At 40.8% G+C, this 26607-nt stretch overlaps 1 protein-coding gene across 2 annotated transcripts in view; it reads left to right on the forward strand.

Annotated features, from left to right (window-relative positions):
* PSEN2 (presenilin 2) overlaps window positions 1-24722 on the forward strand; it is a 30442-nt gene extending 5720 nt beyond the window's left edge. The window contains exons 2-11 of one of the 2 annotated variants that reach the window (XM_060754167.2): window positions 7535-7738; window positions 8486-8715; window positions 10057-10198; window positions 12539-12606; window positions 13166-13386; window positions 13937-14035; window positions 16607-16684; window positions 17417-17575; window positions 19539-19657; window positions 21374-21457. In XM_060754167.2, the coding sequence (XP_060610150.2) occupies window positions 7595-7738; window positions 8486-8715; window positions 10057-10198; window positions 12539-12606; window positions 13166-13386; window positions 13937-14035; window positions 16607-16684; window positions 17417-17575; window positions 19539-19657; window positions 21374-21442 (1329 nt within the window). In that variant the 5' untranslated portion in view covers window positions 7535-7594 and the 3' untranslated portion in view covers window positions 21443-21457. Of the gene's footprint in view, window positions 1-7534; window positions 7739-8485; window positions 8716-10056; window positions 10199-12538; window positions 12607-13165; window positions 13387-13936; window positions 14036-16606; window positions 16685-17416; window positions 17576-19538; window positions 19658-21373; window positions 21458-21814 lie in introns of those variants that run through there. The other variant, XM_060754166.2, reaches the window with a different exon arrangement.
* The last annotated feature ends 1885 nt before the right edge of the window (window positions 24723-26607 follow it).

Genomic DNA, 26607 nt, shown 5'->3' on the forward strand with positions numbered 1-26607 from the left:
TAACCTATTTTGGGAATCTGATTTCTTTCTTTATTTCAATATTTATATTCCATTTCTGTGGGAGCTCAGGGCATATGTCAAATATCAGTCACTTCCAGATTAATAACCACAAATGATTGAAATGAGAGCAAAGCATATTAGAATAAAAGCAAATTTTGAAGCTACATGATGTACATGGAACCTTTGAAGTAAATGAGTTCCCAAAGGCGTTAATAAAATGCTTTAGCATATTGATGACATGTTAAGAACAGTACTTTGTAGCTTCCTGTTGTTTTGTCTTCTCCCACCTCATTATCGTACTGAGTGGAGCTCAGTGCATCAGCTCAGCATCACACTTCCTTCAGGAAACCAAACGGGGAAGCAAGGGGCGGGTGGATGATGCACAGTAACCCTTGTTTTATAATGGGGAAGCAGTAGAGGCACTGCTTGTAGTTCAAGGGATTTGCAGAAATGAGAATGGAGGCAATTGCATCTGTGCAGAGCCTTCTTTGAACATTTTGCTGATTTCATAATAAGCAGTGCCGTATGGAATGGAATCAAAAGATTTCACTGTGCTGGGTTGAGGTTGATGGAAGATGTAGCCCAACGCAAAGCTGGCACTGGGTTGAAGAAGGCTTTTTTACAACATTGTATTTAGAATAATTAGAAATGTGGGTTTTTGTAAGTTTAATCAAGATATGGCGCACCCATACATTGAACACCATTAAATTATATGACTTCTAGACCCAGTGTACTGTAGAGCCACCCTGGAGGACCTAGAAATGCCAATAGAGGAATCTTCTCCAGGAATTCTCTAGGTCCATCAGGGCGCCTTTGTGATAACTCCCAGGGCATACTATAGAATTGCCTGGAAGGCTTAGCAGATTCCTAGAGAGATTATTTTTGCCTTGGACACAGGTACCATGGGTATGGGTACTGTTGCTATGTTCGTTGATCACTATGTTGCATGTTTAAGAATCATAGAGAATAATATACTGGAGAGATTAATTCCTGTCTACCTAGCTAGAATTAGCACCCCTGGTGGCACAGCAGCTTAAGCCGCTGAACTTGCTGACCAAAAGTTGGCGGTTTCAATCCACGGTGAGCTCCCACTGTTAGCCCCAGTTTCTGCCAAACTAGCACCTGGAGGCCTGCCCATAGAGAGGAAGTTGTGGAAAGGCAGCCCAGAAAAGGAAGGCCACTTTCATGCTAAACACCCGCTTCTTCTCCGTGCCCTTTTCACATTACAGAAAGGAAATTAAATTGGTTCCAGGACTTCCTCCAATAAGTGAAAACCGTGATGTAGGGATACTCTATTTATTTTATTATTTGTGCATTATTTTAGTAGTTCTACACTCTTAAGTCTTTATAAACTTAAAATAATGTGAAGGAAAGGCCCTTCAGGGCTGGAGGGAGGGAGGACTGAGGAGGGAAAGCGCCTTGTAGAGTAGCGGTGGCAGCAGCAAACCCCACAAAATAGCAAAAATACCATGATATATATTTTAAATTAATATTTTTTGAAATCTGCAAAACAGCGAGTCCACAATTCTCTTTTGATGTTCCCTAGTTTTTTGAGCCTCCGCTGCGTGCATATAATATGAATGCTTATGCTGGCTTATGATCGTAGTAAAGATTTTGTTTGTTTGGGTTGCTGGGAGATTTTCTGGCTGTCTGGCCATGTTCCAGTAGCATTCCCTTCTGACGAACCGCGAAGTAGCGAGGGAACACTGTACATGTGAAAAAAAGATCTTGGAGTCCTTGTGGCCAACAAGTTAAACATGAGCCAGCAATGTCATGCAGCGGCAAAAAAAGCCAATGGGAGTTTGGCCTGCATAAATAAGAGTATAGTGTCTAGGTCAAAGTGTAGTGCCTATAGCAGGGGTCCCCAAACTTTTTAAACAGAGGGCCGGGTCATAGTCCCTCAAACTGTTGGAGGGCCAGATTATAATTTGAAAAAAAAAATGAATGAATTCCTATGCACACTGCACATATCTCATTTGTAGTGCAAAAAACACTTAAAACAATACAATAATTAAAATTAAGAACAATTTTAACAAATATAAGCTTATTAGTATTTCAATGGGAAGTGTGGGCATGCTTTTGGCTGATGTGCTAGGGGGGTGGTGGTGGTGGTAGTGGTTGTGGTGGTATGCTTTCAAATCATTTCAGACTTAGGTCGACCCTGAGCGAGGGCCTGGTAAATGACCCTGAAGGGCCATATCCAGCCCCCGGGCCTTAGTTTGAGGACCCCAGGTCTATAGTGTGGGTCCCCAGGTGTTTCGGTCTACAACTCCCGGAAATCCCAGCCTGTTTACCAGCATTTAGGATTTCTGGGAGTTGAAGACCAAAACATCTGGGGACCCACAGGTTGAGAACCACTAGTCTAGATCCAGGGAAGTCATGCTGCCTTTCTATTCTGCCTTGGTCAGACCACACCTGGAATCACACTGCATCCAATTCTGGGCACTCCATTTGAAGGGAGATGTTGACAAGCTGGAATGTGTCCAGAGAAGTGCAGATAAAATGATCAAGGATCTGGAGAACAAGCCATGGGATGAGTGGCTTAAAGAGCTGAGCATGTTTAGCCTGCAGAAGAGAAGGAGAAACATGTATACATATGTGAGGGAGAGTCATAGGGAGGAGGGAGCAAGCTTGTTTTCTGCTGCCCTGGAGACTTGCTTCAACAGCTCTCACAGTTAGGAAGTTCTTCCTAATGTTTAGGTGAAATCTCCTTTCCTGACATTTGAAGCAGTGCTTCTGCGTCCTAGTCTCCAGGGCAGCAGAAAACAAACTTGTTTCCTCCTCCCTATGACTTCCCTTCACATATTTATACATGGCCACCAGGACTCCTCTCGGCCTTATCTTCTGCAGGCTAAACATGCCCGGCAATTTAAGCCGCTCCTCATAGGGCTTGTTCTCCAGGTCCCTGTTCGTTTTAATCGCTCTCTTCTGGACACACTCCAGCATGTCAACATTTCCATCTCTGATAACCCCTTGGAATGGCACACTTCAGTTGGATAACTTCCACTTGGGAATCTCATGATTCCCAAGTGGAGGAGGGCAAAATTGTTGCCTTCTTGGGTTTAGAGGGGAGCATGGCTAAAGTGGTGGCGCTTCTCCCTTCAAAATGATCTGGGCCTCTTGGACTGCCATTGAGCCAGGTTTGAATGAATCAATGAGGCTCATAAGTGTAAACCACATGGGAGGGTGCCAGTCCCTTTGTGGCTTGTTGTGGGCCAAACATGACCTTAATAGGCAGCTATGGCACAACATACACCTGTGCTGTAATTGGAATGGAGCCTCTGTTGGCACAGTGAGTTAAACAGCTGAGCTGCTGAACTTCCTGACTGAAAGGTTGGAGGTTCGAATTTGGGGAGTGGGATGGGCTCCTGCTGTTAGCTCCAGCTTCTGCCAACCTAGCAGTTCGAAAACATGCAAATGTGAGTAGATCACTTCTGGTTGGAGAAAAAGGCTGGTCCTGGTTCTAAAATGGTCCGGAGAAGCCCAAAATATTGTGAAATTTCCCCTATGACTTGTAGGAGGATATTAGGGAGCAAAATCAAATATTATGGGGGGTGGGTAGAAGTATAGACCCCTGAAAGGGTAGGCTCTTGAGGTTGGGAGTGTGGCCCCCTAATAGTTCCCCATTGCTGTTCCACATTCAGCGCTGATGCCATGCTTATTCTAAAAATCAAGTTCATAATCTTTATCACAAGTTACTTTGGTTTTCGTTTTCTTTCATGCTTGAAAGGAATGCATTGCCTTTTAAAGAACAGCGCTTGGTCTTGAGGTTAATAAAAATGGGACGTCTTCAAAGAAAAATAGCAGTCATTATTTGCAGATGGTTCCTTTTATAGAAGAGCTGTAATATTTTCTTTTGGCTTCTGTTTCCTCTGGAGTCGCTATTTGCTTTGCTATTCTGACCTTTTGATGGAAGAACAGCCTTACTCTTTACAAACCAATAAATGTCTTGCTGTCCTTCCTGCAGCTGTGTTCTCTACCTTCCAGGAATGGTGGGCAGAACTGCTTACAGTAACAACAGCATAGGTTTTATCTAGCAGTGCTGGAATGGTGGCAAAGTCAAATGTAAGATTGTGTTCTTGGAACAAAGCCCGCAAGCTGCTGTATCTCATGATCCATACAGTGGGATAGCCTGCAGTTAGAAGTCCAGTTCTGTGCCTGCGTTACCACTGATAAGGACTTATGTTGTTGTTGTTTCCCTCCAAATCAGTTCTGATGTATCGTAATCCTAAAACGGTTTTCATGTCAAGATTTGTTTTGAGGGGTTGTCCTTGTGTTCCCCTGAGGTTGAGAAAGTATCGCTCAGTGGATTTCTGTGGTTAAGCAGAGTTCAAACCCTGATCTCCAAAATTGTTGTCCAGAGCTCAAACAACTCTGCTCGGTGGTTCTTAGTATACTTATTCATTATTTTTTTAAAAGCCACGCAGACCTGGAATATGTATCTTTCTGTTCAGAAAGTAGGATTTGCACTTTGATGGCGTTTGGGAACCTCTTTCCTTCCATGTCCTTTATTCTACAGAAATCTTGGCTTCAGCCAAGATTTTTTTTTCATTATAGCTTCCAGAATTCCTCTGTACTAATTTAGTAATAATAATTTTTATTTATACCCCACCACTATCTCTCCCAACGGGGACTCGGGGCGGCTTACATGAGGCCAAGTGGTGTTTATACAAGCTGGAATACTCTGGAAGTCATAATCTAAGGAGACGTGTCTCTTCTAAATAGAGCTAAATGTTCTTTCTCCCATCCTGGACATTCCACAGATATATAAGTCTAATTTTCCTGGTTTCCAACAGACCTCACAACCTCTGAAGATGCCTGCCACAGATGCAGGCAAAATGTCAGGAGAGAATGCTTCTAGAACATGGCAATATAGCCCCAAAACCCTACAACAACCCAGAGCTAGATGTAATAATACACTGAGTTTATCGTATTGCAAGATTACATAGCTCCTTCACGGATCCCTTAAGATGGTCCAGAAAGCCTAAAATGACTGTAGCATCCCAAGAGCCAGATGGTGCTGAGGATGACATGAAAATGGAATGAGAACCACAGGTTCCCCACGGATAGATAAATTAAAACAAAAGTAATTATTTCAGCTTACCTGATCTTGATTATGATAATGCGAGATAAGGCCAAGAGCTTGGAGAAGAATCCAGGTCTCCAAACTCTCAGTAGGATTCTAACCTCAGAGGCCGTGTTAAAAATAAATTAGATTGAGCAAAATCTGTAGCAAGAAACATCCAGAACTTTTCCCGTTCTAACACAAATTATTTCTTTCTGTGTGTCCATTCTATGAGGATTCTGTCCCAAAATTTATACAGAGTTGTTTGAGAAAAAGTTATGAAACATTTTGTTTACAATCCATTGGCATTTAGTTGTACAAACACATATATTCAATGGATACAAACATCCATGAATGCTCAAGTTCCATTATACCAGTGGTTCCCAACCTAAGAATTGAAATATGGTCCGCAGCCTCACCATTACTACACCACTGCAACAAGAGCTACTAATCTTGCGAAATCCTCTTATAGTGCCATGGCTTATTAAATATGATTTTCTGTGGCTGAGCAGATGGCGACAGTTTCTGTATCAGGAACTAGATCTGATGTGATCTAGCCAATGCAATTTTCTGAATCAGCACCCCTAATAACCATACCGAATCTAACGTTGACCAAAAACTGATTTGTAATCCTTTTGGTACTAATGTTGGAGAAGTTGTCCCTGGTCCAAAAAAAAAAAAAAAAGTTGGGAACTACTGCATTATACAATGGCATAGTAAATATGATGCTTCTTATATAAAATGGCAAAACCACCATTTGCTGTTTTGATTTTTTAAAACACTTTCAAGCCATTGATAGTTGATATACCGTGGATGCAGACTCCATGAAAACAAAGGACTCAATGTACTAACCTATTTTGGGAATCTGATTTCTTTCTTTATTTCAATATTTATATTCCATTTCTGTGGGAGCTCAGGGCATATGTCAAATATCAGTCACTTCCAGATTAATAACCACAAATGATTGAAATGAGAGCAAAGCATATTAGAATAAAAGCAAATTTTGAAGCTACATGATGTACATGGAACCTTTGAAGTAAATGAGTTCCCAAAGGCGTTAATAAAATGCTTTAGCATATTGATGACATGTTAAGAACAGTACTTTGTAGCTTCCTGTTGTTTTGTCTTCTCCCACCTCATTATCGTACTGAGTGGAGCTCAGTGCATCAGCTCAGCATCACACTTCCTTCAGGAAACCAAACGGGGAAGCAAGGGGCGGGTGGATGATGCACAGTAACCCTTGTTTTATAATGGGGAAGCAGTAGAGGCACTGCTTGTAGTTCAAGGGATTTGCAGAAATGAGAATGGAGGCAATTGCATCTGTGCAGAGCCTTCTTTGAACATTTTGCTGATTTCATAATAAGCAGTGCCGTATGGAATGGAATCAAAAGATTTCACTGTGCTGGGTTGAGGTTGATGGAAGATGTAGCCCAACGCAAAGCTGGCACTGGGTTGAAGAAGGCTTTTTTACAACATTGTATTTAGAATAATTAGAAATGTGGGTTTTTGTAAGTTTAATCAAGATATGGCGCACCCATACATTGAACACCATTAAATTATATGACTTCTAGACCCAGTGTACTGTAGAGCCACCCTGGAGGACCTAGAAATGCCAATAGAGGAATCTTCTCCAGGAATTCTCTAGGTCCATCAGGGCGCCTTTGTGATAACTCCCAGGGCATACTATAGAATTGCCTGGAAGGCTTAGCAGATTCCTAGAGAGATTATTTTTGCCTTGGACACAGGTACCATGGGTATGGGTACTGTTGCTATGTTCGTTGATCACTATGTTGCATGTTTAAGAATCATAGAGAATAATATACTGGAGAGATTAATTCCTGTCTACCTAGCTAGAATTAGCACCCCTGGTGGCACAGCAGCTTAAGCCGCTGAACTTGCTGACCAAAAGTTGGCGGTTTCAATCCACGGTGAGCTCCCACTGTTAGCCCCAGTTTCTGCCAAACTAGCAGTTTGAAAACATGCAAATGTGAGTATAGCTTTGCTGGAAAGGTAACAGTGCTCCATGCAGTCATGCCAGCCACATGACCTTAGAGGCATCTATGGACAATGCCAGCTCTTCAGCTTAGAACTGGAGATGACACCATCCCCTAGAGTTGGACTCTAGTAGACTTAATGTCAAGGGGCAACCTTTACTTTTTACCTACCTGGCTGGTGTCTCTTTTGTACTGCTTTACCCAGACAAACCATATTCTTTTGACTCAAGCTTTAATGGATTAACCTTGCAAAAGCAAACGATCTAAAATATTGCTTCCAAAATAACAAATTCTAATTTTTACATAGTATGGCTTCAGCTCAGTGTGAATCCCACCTGATCACAAGATACGGTTGCAGAGCTAAATCCAAAGTTTGTAAGATCTGGCCACCTCCAGCTGCAGGCTTTCTGATAACTGAAAATCTGGTATTGCAAGGTGTGCTCTTATATTTTTGTCATCTCTTGCTTTTCTTTAGGTTTTTAAAAGGTTTGTGAGTCTAAGAGAACACCACAAGGTTCTCTGAGAAGAGGGAAGTATGATCACCTTCATGAACAACTCTGACAGCGAAGAGGAACCCTGTAATGAGAGAACATCCCTGATGTCAGCAGAGAGCCCCCTCCTGCCCCCTTACCACGATGTTTCACAAACCCCTGCAGCAACAGAAACTCAGACACACAGGGTGAGTATATCCTGATTCTGAAAAGAAATATCTATATTCTATAATGCTAGGATCACTCACTAGCAGAAGTGAGGAATCTTTGCACCCTTCAGTGGATTATTATAACTTAATCACTTATAATTAGCCACACTGGTTGGAGCTTCTGGGAAGGCCACAAAAACTGCAGAACCCATGGTTCCCTACTCGTGTTCAATAGATTATGTGTTTTCCTACTGCTCCTTTTTCGCTTTCTGCTTCAAAGGATGTTACTCCTATTCAGGAGAACTAGTGATGATCCAAGACTTAGGTTTTTTTTGTCTTTTTACTAATGACAAAGTGAGCTTGAGTGAAGAAATTGGATGGCTACCATTTATTATTATTATTATTATTATTTGTATATGCATATGTATTTATACTCCATTTTTTTCTCTGCCAAAGAAGACTCAAAGCAGTTCTTCTGTTCTCTTCTGATATCCCTTTTCCTTTTTGTTTATTTCTCAGTTTGTAGACACCTGAATTGTCTTGATTTTTGGCAAATGGAGAGCTATGCATGCAGCTTGGATGGGCCATTGCCAGTCTAGCAGAATTTTTGGAAGTTAGTAGCTGGACTGTGACCCCCAGATCTCCAGAATGATTGCAGTCCAAAATGTCAAGTTTTGTAGTTAGTGAAACAAATTTTGTAGGCATGGTAATTTAGTGGCAAATCAAGAAGAGTGGAATTGCTGAAGGTCTTCTGACAGCTAACCCTACTTTATGATTTCATTGTAGAAAAGACGTACTGGAAGCAGTGGCTCTAACAAAACCGCTGATGGAAATGTGCCTGAACCAGATGGTGCAGCAAGAGGATCTGTTGCCCTGGACAATGTGGAGGAAGAACTGACCCTAAAATATGGAGCGAAACATGTGATCATGCTGTTTGTGCCTGTTACGCTATGTATGGTTGTGGTAGTCGCCACCATAAAATCAGTACGGTTCTATACTGAGAAGAACGGGCAGTTGTAAGTCCTTCTTGATTATTCCTAACTCATTTTATTGTACAAGCTGTAGCCTTTAGCTTAGGGTTTCATCTAGACCAGCACTCTGTCTCTGAAATTCATCTCACTGTAATCCTGCATTCTCCCATTGTTGTTGTTATCCTACTCTATTTCTCATAAAAATAGACCCAAAGTGGCTAACAATAAAAGCAATAAAATATAAACAAATTAAAACCTACAAAATGAATAGAATAAACATTAATCTCATTGGTTAAGGTCTTCTGGGGAGACCCTCCCCTCAGTCCCACCTTCTTTACAAGTGCGACTGGTGGGGACGAGAGACAGGGCCTTCTCAGTGGTGGCCCCTTGCCTGTGGAACTCCCTCCCTAGTGATATTAGATCAGCTCCCTTCCTCCTAGCCTTCAGAAGGAGAGAAAAAACCTGGCTCTGGGACCAAGCCTTCAGAGAAGCTGTGCAATAATATAATTGAAATATGTGCAATGATATGGAATGGTCTCAGACTACGATTTTTGGATGGCATGATTTTAATATTGAATGTAATTTTTATATTTTTAATATATTAATTTTAATTCACTGGATTTTAAGCTTATTGTTGTATGTGTTTAAGACATTGAATAATTGCCATATGCAAGCTGCCTTGAGTCCCCCTTGGTGTAAAGGAAGGTGGGGTATAAATAGGGTAAATAAATAAAAGAAATAATTAAAAATAAGCAGCTATTTATCGTATCAGAAGCGAAATGGGTAAAGAGAACATATAGTGGAGAGGTTCTGAACCTGTGGGTCCCCAGATGTTTTGGTCCTCAAATCCTAACAGCTGGTAAACTGGCTGTGATTTCTGGGAGTCATAGATCAAAACACCTGGGGACCCACAGGACCAACGGATTTTGACCGTGGAAGCAGAAAGTCCAAGTTGTCTTACGTTTCTTGTAGTTACAGACTTAAGAGTTATATTCATTGTTGTACAGGTAAACTTTCAGCTTCCATGATAGAACTTTCCTTTTTGCTCTATTGCTCCTACAGTTGCTTTGGAGGCTTTCTTATCTCTCCAAAGCAGCTGCAGAAGTAGATAGGTGCATCTTGTATAATGAACTACAGGGGAGAAGGGAATCTGCTGACATTGTGTGGGTGGATTCCTCCACAGTCAATCTCTTGTGCTTTGTGGTTCTGCAGAATCTATCCCTTGAGGTAGGTCACCTCACACCGCTTAGTGCTAGGATTAATTCAATAGCTGGAAGAAGGATATTATTACCTTTTATTTGGTGTGGGGTCAAGTCCAAATTTTTTTTATGGTTAGTGGGCTTGTGTAGCCTGAATTTATACAGAGTTGTTGTGGTTTTCTTGCAGAATTTATACCCCATTTAGTGAGGACACACCTTACGTGGGCCAGCGTCTCTTGAGCTCTGTGCTGAATACCCTTATCATGATCAGTGTCATACTAGTAATGACAATCTTCTTGGTTGTGTTATATAAATACCGCTGCTACAAGGTAAGGATGGTGAATAGACTGACAAGAACTCTCTAATAATATGTTGACTGATAACATTACTTAGTCATAACTGCATTTCATTGTGTTTATTCTCAACATTTTTTGAAGACAAACAAAATATCTCAGTAGTCCTCAGAATGGGGCTTCACAATTTTTCTTATTTACCTGTGGTCAGGTAAGTCAGTGGTTCTCAACCTGTGGGTCCCCAGGTGTTTTGGCCTACAACTTCCAGAAATCCCAGCCATTTTCCCAGCTGTTAGGATTTCTGGGAGTTGAAGGCCAAAAACATCTGGGGACCCCAGGTTGAGAACCACTGAGGTAAGTAGTGCTTATGATACTGCTTCAGCTAGCTAGTTCATCTCTTCTAAGTGGCTCAGATATGTTTCAAGAAATCCTATATCCACAAAACCAACCCAACTGACATTACAAAATTCCTCTTTGTGATCATGGATTGATGCCATAGCTCTAGTTAACAGATTTCTTGCAGAACCATCTTGTTTTGGATTTCAGCCCAGATAGGAATGGCATGCTTGTGTTGGTTCCAGTAAGTCTTTGCAGTTTTCACTCAGCTCTTATCACCCAAAATTCTTTTTGCAATTTCCAAAGGTCTATCGTAATACTATTTTGTGGGTGTTTAGTCAGACACTGAGTTAAAATATGCTTTCCAGAATCTTATGTACACTAGGTAATTGTATGGCTCTAACATTTAGTTGTTTTATCTTTCTTTATTCTCAAAAATATTGGTTGTAGTTATGAATTAGAAACTTAAGGTGCCTCTGACATGATGTGGTGATGATTGGGCAGCCCCCAGTTCCTCTTCCAGTAATTTAAGTTTTTGTCTTGAAAGGGGAAAAAAATCGTAGTAACTTGGTAAATGGCGTGAAAGTCTCTTTTTCCCTGACTTGAGACTCTACTGATATATTGGACTACAAATTATGGAAGTCTGTTCTTGAGACTGAAATTAGGATCTTGAAGTGAGAACTTGAAGTTAATCTATGTCATCATATTCAACTCACTCTAGAAGCCAAGATGACTAAACTGAGACTGTTATACTTTGTCCATATCATGAAATATGTCTGCTCACTATAGGGGATTTTATTTATTTGTTTATTTATTTACAATATTTCTATCCCGCCTTTCTCAGCCTGAAGCCACTCAAGGTGGCTTACAGGTTGGCAGCAATTTGATGCCATAACAATCCGCAATATACAGTTAAAACATTTAAAACAACATAATAAAATCCATACAAAACTATTACAACATATAAGAACCAATGACTTCCTGTTAATCTCATATTCTCTGGTTTCTGTAGGTGCAGGGGCGAAGTAGTGGGGCAGTGGGCTGACTCTGAAGAGTCCTGGCATTGAATTGGATTTTAATTTCACAAATAAGTGAATGGGGAGTCATGAGTGTTGCTTGCCCAGTTTTTTTAATTTGTTTTTCATAGCTTACTAGGGGAGGCTTTTCTAGTAAAATTCAGTAAAGGATAGGTATTTGAGCATGGTAAAATAGAATTGTAGTTGGACAAGACGCTTCTGTGTAGAGCTGGGGTGGTGGAGATGGGACTCTTTTCAGATGTTGTTGGATTGTTATGCTGATCACAGGTGGTGGGAGCCACAGTTCCCACAATCACTACAACAGATTTAAAGCCAAATAATAATGAGATCCTCTGGTAATAGAAGGAGAAAGAACTAAAGCATTGAGAGGGAAGCAGCAGACTTCTCAAGCCTGAAAAGTAGTCTTGTTATTTTATCTTCCCAAGTAAGAAGCTGACTGAAGAGAGGACTGGGAAAAAGATGCAGTCAAAACTCATAATCTGTATTGTACTATCTGAACATAGCTCCCTTTGTAATCCACCTCGGAGGCTAAGATCATTTGGGGGCCTTGCTCCCAGTCTCATCCCCCTCACAAGCGTGACTGGTGGGGACAAGAGACATGGGCTTCTCAGTGGTGGCCCCTCGTCTATGGAACTCCCTCCTCAGTGAAATTAGATCACCTCCCTCCCTCATGGCCTTCAGGAAAAAACTAAAAACATTACTTTGGAATCAGGCCTTTGGTTAGTAATGAGAGCAGTGCAATAAGAGACTATAAATTGACGACTTGGACTGGCCCTGAATTATGTCCTGGATTAGTGATTTCAAATGATGTTTTAACTGGTTTGTTTAAATGTTATTGGTTATTTATCGATGATATGTGTACACACAGCATTGTATTCTTGCCTTTGTAAGGCCGTCCTGAGTCCCCTTCGAGGTTGAGAAAGACGGGATATAAGTACAGTAAATAAATAAATATCTAAATGAACAGCGCTTTCTTTCTCAGTGTATTGTCTTTCATTTGCAGTTCATTCATGGTTGGCTCATTCTCTCATCTCTGATGCTTCTGTTCCTCTTCACCTACATCTATCTAGGGTAAGTGTACGTGAAAATTATTGATTCAAACTCTCGAACAATTCTGCCAACCAGTTTATAGTAGACTGCCAAAGGTTACTAACCTCAAGTTATTTTAATGAAATTAAGTAACAGCTAAAATGCATTATTTTGTATGGCTTTTGACCCCCCCCCCCCAAAAGAGCTCTTGGACTGTGTTTGGGTGGGTTTAAAACATTTGTAAAATACTATTTTGATTTGGGGTGCTGTGTCATTTCCAGGCTATATGGCCATGTTCCAGCAGCATTTTCTCCTTACATTTTGCCTGCATCTGTGACTGGCATCTTCAGAGGTACCTAAATAGGGCCTAGATCAGAAGGATAATCTAAAGCAGTGCAACTGTTCATTCTGCTCTCCCTCAAAATAAAGCAGCTGATGTGAAATGTACTTCTGCAATGAATTAAGACCCCATGCCTTTCTCCAGCCCCCAAATCCTCTCTGCCTCTTACCAGAGGTTTGTGAATATTTTGACTTCTGATTGCAGCTCTTTAGTGTCTGTTTCTGACTAACCACCTTTTGGGATTTGTGTTTTTTTCTGCAGTGAAGTGCTAAAGACCTACAATGTGGCAATGGATTACCCAACCCTGTTCTTTGTCATTTGGAATTTTGGGGCTGTTGGGATGATATGCATCCATTGGAAGGGACCCCTGCAACTCCAGCAAGCTTATCTCATCATGATCAGTGCCTTGATGGCTTTGGTTTTTATCAAATACCTGCCTGAGTGGTCAGCCTGGGTCATTCTGGGAGGCATTTCCATTTATGGTATGTCCTCAGTGGGATAAAATTTTAGAGCTTTCTTTGTTCTCATTACAGCACTTTAAGGAAAACATGGTGCATATAAGCTAGCCTAGAAGGGTCTTGGCACCAGTATTATTCCACACAGTATGATGATTCCCTTTTTATAAAGAATTTGCACTACGTATGGAAATAATTACCTTTTGCATTCTACTTCATGGTGCCATTTTCTTCTGCTGTGGCTGTGTTCAGACAATAATGATTAATCATAATTTGTCCTCTGTTTCAGGTGTCCATAAAAGATTAGAAAGTTCTTCAGTTTTTTAAGTTAATGATAGTTTCTCATGCCTAAAAAAATTACCTAATGCAAAGTAAGTTATCTAAATTTTGTTTGAAACAGACTACCTTTTTTGTTTCATCTGGCATCAGTCCATCATAGTTAATCAAAAGCGGGGGGGGGGGGGGTTAGAATAGGTGCTTGCTTTGTGTCATCTTGTTAAAAATGATTAAAAGTATAAAATTATACTCTCAGTATTATAAGTTTATACTCTCACGATATCTTCATGTCTCTTTACAGATCTGGTAGCAGTTTTATGCCCCAAGGGACCACTCCGAATGTTGGTGGAGACAGCACAAGAGAGAAACGAACCCATATTCCCTGCACTTATTTATTCCTGTGAGTAAAATAAGAGACTCTGTATTTGGGGGTGTGGGGGGTGTGGGTGGGGGTTATTGAAGGGACTAGGGCTAAGGTAGTAGTGGAAAATTACTAGCCAAAGCACAGAGTTCAGATAAGGGGACAGTTCAAAAGGGAAATGCCTAGTAACAAGCAGGCACAGGAGGGGGGAGATGAAGGAGGGGGAATCGGCTACTGACGAAAAGCAGGTGTAGAAACACTGATAAAAGCTGGTGCCAAATAGAACTACGTCTCATTCTTGTGTGGCACTTTTTCCTTTTTGTTCACCCGGCAGGGTGGTTTGATCAAATAAAAACCTGTTGAATGATCTTCCGGTGTTTGGTTCGATAAAGCAGTGGTTCCCAACCTTTTTTTGACCAGGGGGACCAATTTGACCAGGGACCACTCGCCAACATTATTTATTTTATTTATTTATTTGGTGCATTTGTTAACCGCCATTCTCAGCCCTTCGGGCGACTCATGGCGGTGTACAACATATAAAAAGGCAATTTACAAAAAGACAATTACAAAACAACATATTAGCAATACAACAATTATAAAGTTACACTAAATAATCCGCTTCGTCTCATAGTAGAATCGTAACCAATCTCATATTCCGTGTTCCATTCCAGTCATCTTTACCACAAAAAAATATGGAACGCTTCACGAATTTGCGTGTCATTAGTACCAAAATGGTTACGAATCAGTTTTTGGTCAACTTTAGATTTGATTTGGTTATTTGGAGTACTGATCTAGACACCAGTACTCCCCCTGGAGTACTGATCTAGACACTAGACGCTTCCAGGCGCCACATAGAACATCTCCACTCAGGGGGAGGGAGGATGAGGAGAAGCAGTTCTCGTACTCGTACTTTTGTGGGTAGTCAGCCTCTCCCCTCCCGACATCCCCGTTGCCTTGGCACTATAAGAGGGTTTCACAAGACCAGTCGCTCTCATTGCACCGGTGTAGTAACAGTGAGGCCGCGGACCATATTTTAGTTCTTGGGGACCCAATTCAATTGGCACTGAATTGGGAAGCTCTTGTCCATAGGCTCAACAGCTGGTAGTCCGCGGACCACAGGTTGGGAGCCACTGGGATAAAGAGACCCTGGAGGTTTTTGGGCCATTTGAGAATGGAGGGACACGGCAGCATACCCCAACAGTATAAGAACTATTATTAAATCAGAATTAGATCATGGGGGAATGTGTTTTTCTGGAAGAAAGACTTTTTACTGTGTATTCTATAGGTACAGAATGTAGTAGCCATCCAGTCAAAAAATGCTGCCAAGTTAGGCTTGAAAGCGGTGTAAATACCTTTGGAAGTCCAAGGACCTTTCAGATATAATCATAATCCCAATGCATTGTTCCTCACTTGTCTAGCAAGTCTTCCAATAGATAAACAAACGAACAAACAAAAAACAGGTTAGGTGCAGAAGAAAAACCCTACATTGTCCAACAGCTCACCCTTGCTGCCTAAGAAGATGCCACAAGGAAAAAGTTACCAGACAGTTATTAACATTTTAAGTGCAGACTATCGTATTAGAATAGAAGCTGACTTGTGTGTCTCAGAAGATAAGCAGACCTGTGCAATTAACCACGATGAACTGGTTCAGTTTCTGCACTGCCATCTGGTCTACGTCAGCTAGTTTTCATTTGAAGAACCTCAGAAGGATAGTGAGCGACTTGAAAAATGATTAAATAAGGCCAGTTTTCAACATTCAGAACCTAAGACAGATACCTTTTTAGTTTGACATTGCTATTTCCCCTAAGGCTGCTCTGTGCCTTGACTTTCCAACTGACATGTTCATCAGATAAGAGGTATTCTATCTGATCTGGCTCTCCCAGGGAAGCAGCATGACTTCTCTTTAGAGTTATGTGTAAACATAATATACTGCATTCAAATAAGTTGTTGTCATAGCGGTTTAAAGAAGGAAGAAACCTAAATCCCATTTATAGTAGATTCTCAGTTAATCAGGATGTAAGCGACCAGAACTTGAAAGCAAATGGCAAAAAAATCAAAATAAAAAATCAAAGAATTAATACTTGAAATAAAAAATGAAAATTATTTTTAGTGAATTGTTACAAGTTTATTTGCTTTTCATCGCTATATTAATAACAAGTCAATAAAGAAACGTCAGGAGAAATGCCTCTAGAACATGGCCCTATAGCCCGAAAAAACCTACAAGAACCAAGTCAATAAAGAGTTTATGGTATGGTACAATATGGGATATAGTGTTATTTAGGTCTATTTTTTAATAGTAATGACCAAACAACTAGAAACTGCATTTATCTGGCATCTATCAGTCTCCAGGGTAGCTGACTAACTCAAAGTCTATTGTATAAGACTGGGAAAATATCCTGTCTTTTGTGTTTCTATTTAAAATAACACTATATTACTGTGTATACTAACAAGTCAGCATTAGAATAAAGATATATGTATGTATATGTAATAAAGAATAAAAATGTATGTATGCTAATAGTCTTAACTGTTTTGATTATGATTTCTGAGCTATTCTAATAGTCTCAGCAGCTTTTCTTTCCTAAATAATGTATTTTACTCTACCCCACATAGCTGCTATGATATGGACTGTAGGAATGGCAAAACCAGACAGCGCACGGAGAGGATCTTCTGAAGAAACATGGGATCTAGGTGACCTATTCATTTGATACTGAAAAAATCTATTTCACTAAGCAATATATGTATGTGCTCTGAAGATGAAGCCTGTTCCATTCTCTCTATAACAGATCTTCCTGGGAATAGATTGATTTAGTCAATGCAGTATTTGTTCTTTCTCTCTCCCCCCCCCCACCCCCCACCCCCCAAAATCCTTCTCTCTTAAGCACTGAGATCTTTAGATGAAATCCTGCTTTGGGCTGTATCCACTCTCCAGAATAGATTCCCTAAAAAACCAGAGAAACATCCTAGACCAGTGGTTCCCAATCTTTGATCTTCCAGGTGTTTTGGACTCCCAGAAATCCCAGGAATTGTGGGAGCTGAAGTCCAAAGCACCTGGATGAATAAAGGTTGGGAACCACTGTCCTAGACAGAAAAGTGTGACAGTCCCAAAAGTGTGAGACTGAACCAGGATGGGGCAGGACTAGGCAATTATGGAGAGTTATCATAGCAGGTAACAGACCTCACAACCTCTGAGGATTCCTGCCATAGATGTGGGCAAAACGTCAGGAGAGAATGCTTCTGGAATATGGTCATACATCCTGGAAACCTCAAAGCAACCCAGTGATTCCAGTCAGGAAAGCCTTTGACAACACAGCTTTTAATCTTTTTAATTTCAGAAATACTGTCTTTCACCATGAAACTGAGAATGCACAATATTAAATTATTTTGTGTGTTGTCCTCTTTTTTCATACTTTGGTAAATCAGCTGAAGGGGCTGAAAACCATCAGAATTCCTCATACACTGATCCTGAAGTTGCTGAGAGGAGGCACTTAACAGATGGTCAGGCTGGCCAACGAGTTGAACGATCTGATCGACAACTTGGTCAAATGGGACACAACCTAGAAGAAATGGAGGAAGAAGAAAGTAAGTTGAAACTGTTATCTTTACACAAATAGTATTTATAAATTGATACACAATAATAATTCAGAAGTTGTGAGGATAGGGTGGAAGAGAGACATTTTTGATACCTTGAATTCATTGGAGGAGAAATGGGATATAAATGTGATTGCTAATACTCCTTCAAGCTGTGTCCTTCCTTTCTCCCAAAATTGCAACTTAAGTCAGCTAGAAGCCCAAACTTAAGCCAAAATTCTGGTTTCAGATTCTAAAGCACTAAATGGTGTCTTGGGTTCAGGCTATGTCAAGGAGCACCTCCTCCCATTAGGTATCTAACTAGATCCTAATGTTGTCATCCCAAAGTGCTCACCCGCCAAATGAAATGAGGCAGATGACTTACAAGAGGTGCCTTTTAAAACTCTTCTTTGTATTGCCATTACCCAAGAGAAACTCACCATCTCACTACCTCTGAGGATGCCTGCCATAAATGCAGGCAAAACATGAGGAGAGAATGCTTCTGGAACATGGCCATACAGTCCAAAAATTTTCAAAAACCCACTCACCATCTTGGTTAGCGTTATCAAAGTATTAATTTATCAGTTTCCCATTGACTTTGTAGATTTATTCTAGTTTAAATTAACACCTAGATTTAATTATCCCAGGTGGTTTAGGATCTATTTTTATGCTTCTGCATTTATGCACTGTTATTCGACAGGTTGTTTAATATGCTGTTATGTGTGGAATGTTTTATTCTCTGCAGTCGGTTTTGCAGTCTTTTTGTTTAGTCATTTTTTTGTAGCACAACTGTTACATTTTATATTTTGTTCAGACTTCACACTATTTGCAGAACTTGGTTTAGTGAATGGTTTACAACAAATGAATACACAAATTATTTTATTGATTCATATAGTAAGATGGAATTTGAAATTACAATAAATCTGCCTCTTTTGCTTTAAATTTGTGTTGTGATTCAGAATTTATCTCTAAGCAGTGTAATTACTGTCCATGATTAGGACAGTATTAGGCACATGTGTGAAACTCAAGGCCTGTGTGCCAAATCTGGCCCTTCATGTCATTTTATGTGGCCCTCCAGTTCCTAGATTACAACTCCTATATTCCTTATTATTAGACATCATGACATGAGCTGATGGAAGTTGTGATACACTTAGTCCCTGATCATGACTATCCAGCCCTAATTTACTGATAAGGTTTATCCAGCACTTTACTCCCAGCCCTGGCCTTATAGTCTGCGTTTTGCACAAGTCCTTGCCCTGCCCTCTCTAATGTGATCATGCCCACAATACTCTGTTAATGGTGGCTGACGTTGGTTTTGATATGTTTTTATACTTTTCTGGTTTTAATTGTTTTAATTTTTTAGTTTGGTTGTAAATTTTGTTTATGCCGGGCTTGGTCCCTATGTAAGCCTTGCCAAGTCCCTTTGGCGAGATGGTGATGGGATACAAAAATAAAGTTGTTGTTGTTGTTATACACTTAACATCTGAAAGGCTGCTATTTGTTCTGTTTCGTAAGGATAGACTTGTGGATATGATGTCTGACTTTAAAATATCCTTTAACCCTTCCCCATCCTCACAGGCAGAAGTGCTGTTGGGTTGCAATCCACATTATGCCCAGTTTACATGGCAGATAATTACAAGTGATGGGAGTTGTCATTCAATGTCATCTAGGGACCCAAATTGCATAAAAATAAAGAGCACCACCCACTATGTGTTTTATATATATATATATATGGCTCTCTGTATCCACGGATTCTCCATCCATGGATTCAACAGGAAGGTTCATAAACAATTGGTGTGAATCACAAATGGGTAACTAACTTTCATGAGATTAAGGATGTAATGTCCTGAAAGATCTGGGGTCAGAACAAAAACTACCTGCCTTGTGATATTTCTGCCTATTTAAAGAATGCATCTACTGTATATTCTGTCCACTAGTCTGGAAAGTTGATGGACTTTTCTATCTTTTCGAATAGGAGGTGTGAAGTTGGGACTTGGAGATTTCATCTTCTACAGCGTGCTTGTGGGCAAAGCAGCCGCAACCGCTAGTGGAGATTGGAATACAACTTTGGCTTGTTTTGTAGCCATCCTCATAGTAAGTGAAACCAACATGTTATGTATTGATATGATTATATTTTCAAAGTCAGTAAAGACAGGATGGCAGGATAGCTGTCCTTAAGGGCAAGATAACACTGTAGCTGTAATATCTGAGCAGAAATGAAACACAGGTTTCAGAATGACAAGGAGTAGGGATGTGCAAAGATTCCTATGTTTCCACCTCATAGATTATTCTGTGCAATGAGGCCCCACACACTGAAATTTTTTACATATTTTCTAGCTATATCCATTTTTATATATTAGCAACTATTAAGTAAATGTTGCTGGATTTTTTTTAGAAGTGTGCCTACTTTTCTTTGAATTAAGGATCTCCACAAAATGAGTCCTCCCAAAAACATCTTGGAAATCATGAGTAAATGTTGCTCATTGTGCTAAATTTAATGGTGTTGCTCATTGTGCTGTTTTTCAAAAGGGACTTTGTTATGCCCTAGGTGCCCCAGGAAATTATGTATTATGGATAACATTGTACTTGTGGGTTATTTCCAAGCTCTGTGATCCATTTATAGCCATGTCTAGCCTGACCGTTGGAAAATTCCACCCAGAGTCAGATATGATCAGAGGCTAAGATAATCTGTCAAAATTGGGATGAAGGCCAGAAAATGCATGTAGACGCAGGGGTATGTAAGAGCAAGCAGATGCCTAATAGATTAATACAAAGGCGCTTTACTAAGTCTTTCTATGTTAGCATCGCAGTTTGGCCCTGTCAAGATTTATGAGGGCTAATATCTTCCTGCAGTCCTGTTTTCCGTGATTTGGACATAGCTTCCTACTCTAGGACTAGTTTAGTTTTCTTTGTTCTCCTTCATAAGTTAGTAGTAGAAGGATTCTTCCAGGAAATGCATGATGACATTGAGCAAATTTTATCCCATGTTCAGTCTGTGCCATTGCAAATCCTATTACACTGCCCAACACATTTTGGTGCCTCAGATGTTAGACCTTTTTCTGGGTATATTTGACATGCCGATTTTGAAAATGTCTCCAGTTTTGATGTCCTCTATCAGCTGTAGTTTTTGAGATTCAGAACATATTCTATCTATTCACCCGTAAAAAATCATGATAACCATATCTAAGAAACTAGAGCTGATACAGTCTATCCAGTGTAATGAGCCCCCGGTGGCGCAATGGGTTAAACCCCTGTGTCGACAGGACTGAAGACCGACAGGTTGCAGGTTCGAATCCGGGGAGAGGCGGATGAGTTCCCTCTATCAGCTCCAGCTCCTCATGCGGGGACATGAGAGAAGCCTCCCACAAGGATGATAAAAAAAAAACCATCAATTCATCCAGGCGTCCCCTGGGCAATGTCATTGCAGATGGCCAATTCTCTCACACCAGAAGCGACTTGCAGTTTCTCAAGTCGCTCCTGACATGACAAAAAAAAATCCAGTGTAATTTTCTGAATCAGCACTCCAAATATCCCCAGGAACAGGCCTAAAAATCAAGACACCAGTATATTTTTTAAATTTTTTGGTGTCAGGAGTGATTTGGGAAACTGCAAGTTGTTTCTGATGTTAGAGAATTGGCTGTCTGCAAGGACATTGCCCAGGGGAACACCTGGATATTTAATGTTTTGCCATCCTGTGGTCACCCCACTCCCCGGATTCGAATCGACAACTTGTCAGTCAGTCCTGCCGGCAAACCATTGTGACACCGGGGATTCCAATCTTTTTTTTTTTTTTTTTTTTGGTTATTTAAGATGCCACAGGGTGCTGTGCTGCATAAAAACAAGTCAATAGCCAAGATCTGGAATGTGAGGCCAAGGTGATTTCTCTCTCTTTTTTGTCTTCACTGCTTTATTATTTGCAGAGTAGACCTTGTATATGACAGTCAACACATGTGAGGATTGGAGCTTAAATTGTATATGCATCGAACCTGGAATTTTGCACGTAGTGCAAGCAGTAAAGTAGCAACTATCTTAGTCCCTTATAAACTACTATAGGGTTCATAAAAGCTTAGACCATAGTAAATCAGCTAGGCCTAATGGATTTGAGCATGCCTAACTCTGTAATGCATTTTGATCTTTAACTTTTAAGACCTACAAAATGCTTTATCAGTTAAATATTTATACATGGCCTTTTGTCCATATGGAAGAGTGTCCTGGCCTCTGCTGAGTCATGTTTTTCCCCTTTCCTTTTAGGGCCTTTGCTTAACCCTTCTGTTGCTGGCAGTATTCAAGAAAGCATTGCCCGCCCTTCCTATCTCCATCACATTTGGCTTGATCTTCTACTTCTCGACAGACAACCTCGTACAACCTTTTATGGACACCTTGGCAGCTCATCAGTTATATATTTAAAAGGGATGAGTTTTCTCTTTCAAAGAGCCTTCTTGTGCATCAGGACAATTTCCAATGGATACAAATATTCTATAGCTTCTATTTCTAGTGCCATATATCTGTCAGGAAACACTGTAAAATAAGTGTGCGTCTCTCTTCTGTGATTTAACAGCTAGATCCTTTAACTGCGGATGGTAACATTTGGCTGAGAGTGAGACCCATGCAGAACAATCCTGTCTGTGTTTTCTGAGAATTGAGCCCCATCTAACTTGGCTGGATTCAGTGGGATTTGCTTCCTATGGCAGACCTCTTCTGAACAAGAGAACCTTGTGATAGGTTCGCCTTCAGGGTTGCCATAGGTTGGAAATGACTTGAAGGCACACAACAATGAGTATGTACAGGATAGCACCCCTGATGTGGCCTTTAGATACCTGGCCTGCCTCTTTCATGTTACAGTCAAGTTGCTTTTGCATCATACTGAAAGTGTGCTGGTTGCATCAATACCTCATGATGAGATGAAGAATTCCACAATGGTATGTGAGTGGCTGATAAATCAAGCTTCTTCTTAACACTGTAGCTTTGGATCATAATGAAGAACACCTAGGTGGTTGTTTTTAAAAGTCAATTTTTATTACTATGCTGGAAAAGCACATTTTTTAAAAGGTGAATGAAAAGCAAGGGCAGGAGTTGTGTTCAGACGAGAGACAAGTGAGGATATTTCTGCATGGGAGCCATCTCAAGAGAGAAAGCAAGACCTGTTTGAACCAAATGGTGCCTCTAGCAGATGAGGTGCTTCCTTGAAGGCTTCTCCTGCTCTCGTTTGGGTGCTTCAGGGGAACTGCAGAAAGGAAAATGCAAACAAACGATGTAGTCTTGCTTTCATGGGTTTTACATGTTCATCCCTCTCATCATTCAAGCCACTTGGAAGATTCAGCCTATTTGTGAACTTGCCTTGCTCTTATCCTGAAATGAATATATCACAAAGGAAGCCACATGAATTTGCCCATATGAACTTTCTCTAGCTGCTTTCCTGGAATTGAACATATCAGTGATCAAAGAAATGGGAACATACTGGGTAGTGTAACTGTCTTCACCAACTTGGTTCCAGCGGATGTGATGGATTACAGTTCCTATCACATGCTTCTTAGACAGTACAATGCTATTGTGGTATTGAGAGTTGTAGTTCAACGCATCTGGAGTTGGGCAATTTGGTATATGTGTGCAGAACACTGACAGAACCCTTGCCCAGTATTTTGTTGACTGCTTACCAATCTACCAGGTAGTCTACAAGATCTCTTGCATTGCACTGCTCACAGAACAGTTCTTTGTTACATGCCATTGGTCCAAAACCTCTATGAGACAATTACTTTAAAATCCAAACCATCTAAGTAGAAGTTATATAATAAAAACAGAGAAAACACAAAATATGAAGTCAGTGCCCAGGTACAGTTGTTCTCAAAGTTGTAGTCCATCTCTAGCAAACTCCTCATTTTCCCTCTTCTGGGACTGTTAGGGGAGAGAATGACATCAGGTCATTGCACGCAGCGACTGCCATTAATTACTCTGTTTTGTTCCTGAGAGGAGTGAAGAAAAGGCTGTCCTCCAATTCTGGCTTTTTTTTCTTTCTTCTGGCAAGTTTGTCTACATAGATCGGCTTCTTTACTGGAGGCCTTCAAAGAAAGCTGTGGTCTAACTGGATTTTGCGTCTGGTTCTTCGTCTTCGATCTTGCTACCCGCACGGGAGGTGCCTCCACAGTTGCCGTTTTCACCATCGTCTCCTTTGGCTTGCTCAGGACTGGGATCTGTGATGCTTTTGAAAGGAAGCCTGGGGCTTCTGGCTTGAATCGCCCACATTTAAACACAGGTTTCTCTCGCTGCTCCTTTAATTTACGCAGTTCTTTTTCAACTTTGTAACACTGGAGTATTTCAAGCTAAGATGCATACGCTGCTGCATCTTAGCTGTTGTTTTTGAAGTTTCATTTGGCTTAGGTTTTACCTTGGGAGAGTGATTTTCCTTCGTCTCCTCCAGTTGAGAAAAGTTGTTCTCCCTTGATGCCTGTGTATTCACATCTATCAGTCCAAACTGCCGGTCCCTGTTAAACTCCTTGTGTCTGCTCTCCTTCTGAAGAAGAGATTTCCGATGGGCAAGTTCTGTCTTGAGCAGATCTTTTTTGTACCGAGTCGAGAAATTAGTAGCCATCTTGTCTGTTCCTTCTCTCTCTCACACGTCCGACCTCATTGAGCTCCCGAGCTCCACAGAACAGTTGAAAAGAAGCAATTAGTTCTGGGTTGTTGTAGGGGGTTTTTTGGGGGGCTATATGGCCATGTTCTAGAGCAATTAGTTCTACCTGTGGAGATCTGCCGCCTAGGTTTCCCTTTCCAGACCTGTGCTGCTCACTTTGTCAGAGCGCATCTAGCAATAGCTCTTAGTAAGGTCAGGTTGGAACATCTGGAATGACACATCATTTCTACTTCTGCCATATACCTAAGACAATGAGTTTCTGTCTACTTTTGTGGATACAGAGCAAAAAATACATTATTATGTACACACACACCCCTTGCATGTTACATTTTTATTATTTTAAAACTCCTTGTTTTAAAATACACATGGCAAAAATCAATCCTCCCTCCCTGCCTGTTTTTTTGGAGTCTGTTTATAAAAACTGCTTTTTATAATAATTATTATAAGGGGCTGGTGGAGAAATTGAGGAATGATCATGATAACACAAAACCATTGTATTGTTTCTAACATGAATAAATGACATCTCTGAAATTTCCGTGTATACGTCTTTCCATTTGTGGACCATTTTCACTTGTTTGGTAACTCTGACATCTATACACATATTAAAAGTGAAAGTGTGTATGTGGTTGGGGAAGTTGTGCATCAAGACCCCCATCGATAATGGATCTGGACCACGTTTGGCACACAGAACCCCCATGACCAACAAAACATATTGGAGGGATTTGGGGGGAATTGGATTTGACATTTGGGAGTTGTAGGGACTGGGATTTATAGTTCACTTGTAATCAAAGAGCACTCTGGACCCCACCGACAATGGACCTGGACCAAACTTGGCACAGATACCCAATATGCCCAAATCTGAATACTGGAAAGGTTTGGGAGATATTGACCTTGATTTCTGGGAGTTGTAGTTCACATACAGAGAGACCTAACCCCACAAATGATGGACCTGGATCATACTTGGCACACAGAACCACCATGACCAACTGAATATGCAGGAGGCCTTTGAGGGGAACTGACCTTCATTTATGGGAGTTGTAGTTCACCTACATCCAGAGACACTGTGACCTCTACTAATAATAAACCGGGACTAAACTTGGCATACTGGACCACCATGACAAACTGAACATACTGGAGGAGTTTGGGGGGAACCGACCAACTATGGTGGGAGCTGTAGTTCACCCTACAGTCAGAGACCACACAGATCCCACCAATGATGCTTCTAGAGAGAAACTTGCCCAACATGACAAACTAAGTACTGATGGAGTGTCAGGGGGTTAACCTGGTATAATGTGTGTTGTAGTTCACCCACAACCTTATGTATTTTGTACAATTAAAAATGACTTTTTCAAATAACCCGGGCAACCCAAGATAGTAGCTCATAAAACAAGACTTTTATTAGGATACCTTCAGTGTTCCAGTGCAATCCAATATTTTACTTATAAAATTCCACAGGCAACCAATTCAGGATCATCCTTCTGTTTCAAGCCTTTGCCACAATGGATCAAAAAGATTTTAAACCATAGACTATCTTGTGTGTGCCCCTGTGCAGAAAGGAGTGAGTGAATATGTGGCAGCTCAGTGCAGCGCAGAACTCTTTATGCTCCCAATTAAAACAGATTCAGCCAACAACAATTTCCTCTTTAACCATCTCTTCCCCCTTTTTGGTGAAAGTAATAATTTTTAAAAAAACAACAGCAGGAGCAGTGAGAGAAAATAGGGAATGTTAACAAGTTTGGCTCTGGACTCCCTCTAAAATTCCAAGTAGAAGACTGAATAACTACATAATAAAACACTTGTCTGTGAGCTCCCACTGAATCTTCATAGAGAGCACAGAGACCTCTTGTTCTACCTCCATAGGATCCTTCCAATGGGTACTGGCCCATTGGTGGTGGGGCAGGGTGAGGGATGTTGGGGAAAAGTTTCTGGCCAGTTACAGGTGAACATAATAACCAAATTCCTACATGTGTGCATAACTCTTCATGTTCATCTTCACACTACTTAGCAGCTTTGGGGACCTTGTGGCTCACTTGTGGCAAGCCGGAAGATGATGCACACTCAAATGAAATGCACCTGCTTCTTCCTTCTCTCAGGAGCTTAGAGAGGCCTGATTTTCATGGTCTGAATTGCCTTCCCGCTCTCTCCCCTTGTCTTTGGCCATAAGGAGGAGCAGGACCTTCTGTGCCCCATCAAATCCATCTATAGGCGACCCTTATGTGAATCACTAACTGGATGCTAGCTAGTGCTGGACTAGATGGGCCTTTGGCCTTACTAGCAAACTATCTGAACTGTCTAATTGTAAGCAGGAATGCCTCTTCCTTAACTAGTTACGATAATCTTTGCTTCTTCTCCAGGGCACAAGTTCCCCTCTGATTAAGTTTGTTGAATCCAGCACCCAAATCAATGAATTGCAATA

This window comes from Anolis sagrei, chromosome 1 (assembly GCF_037176765.1).
Source record: "Anolis sagrei isolate rAnoSag1 chromosome 1, rAnoSag1.mat, whole genome shotgun sequence".
In the NCBI taxonomy this organism is placed as follows: Eukaryota; Metazoa; Chordata; class Lepidosauria; order Squamata; family Dactyloidae; genus Anolis; species Anolis sagrei.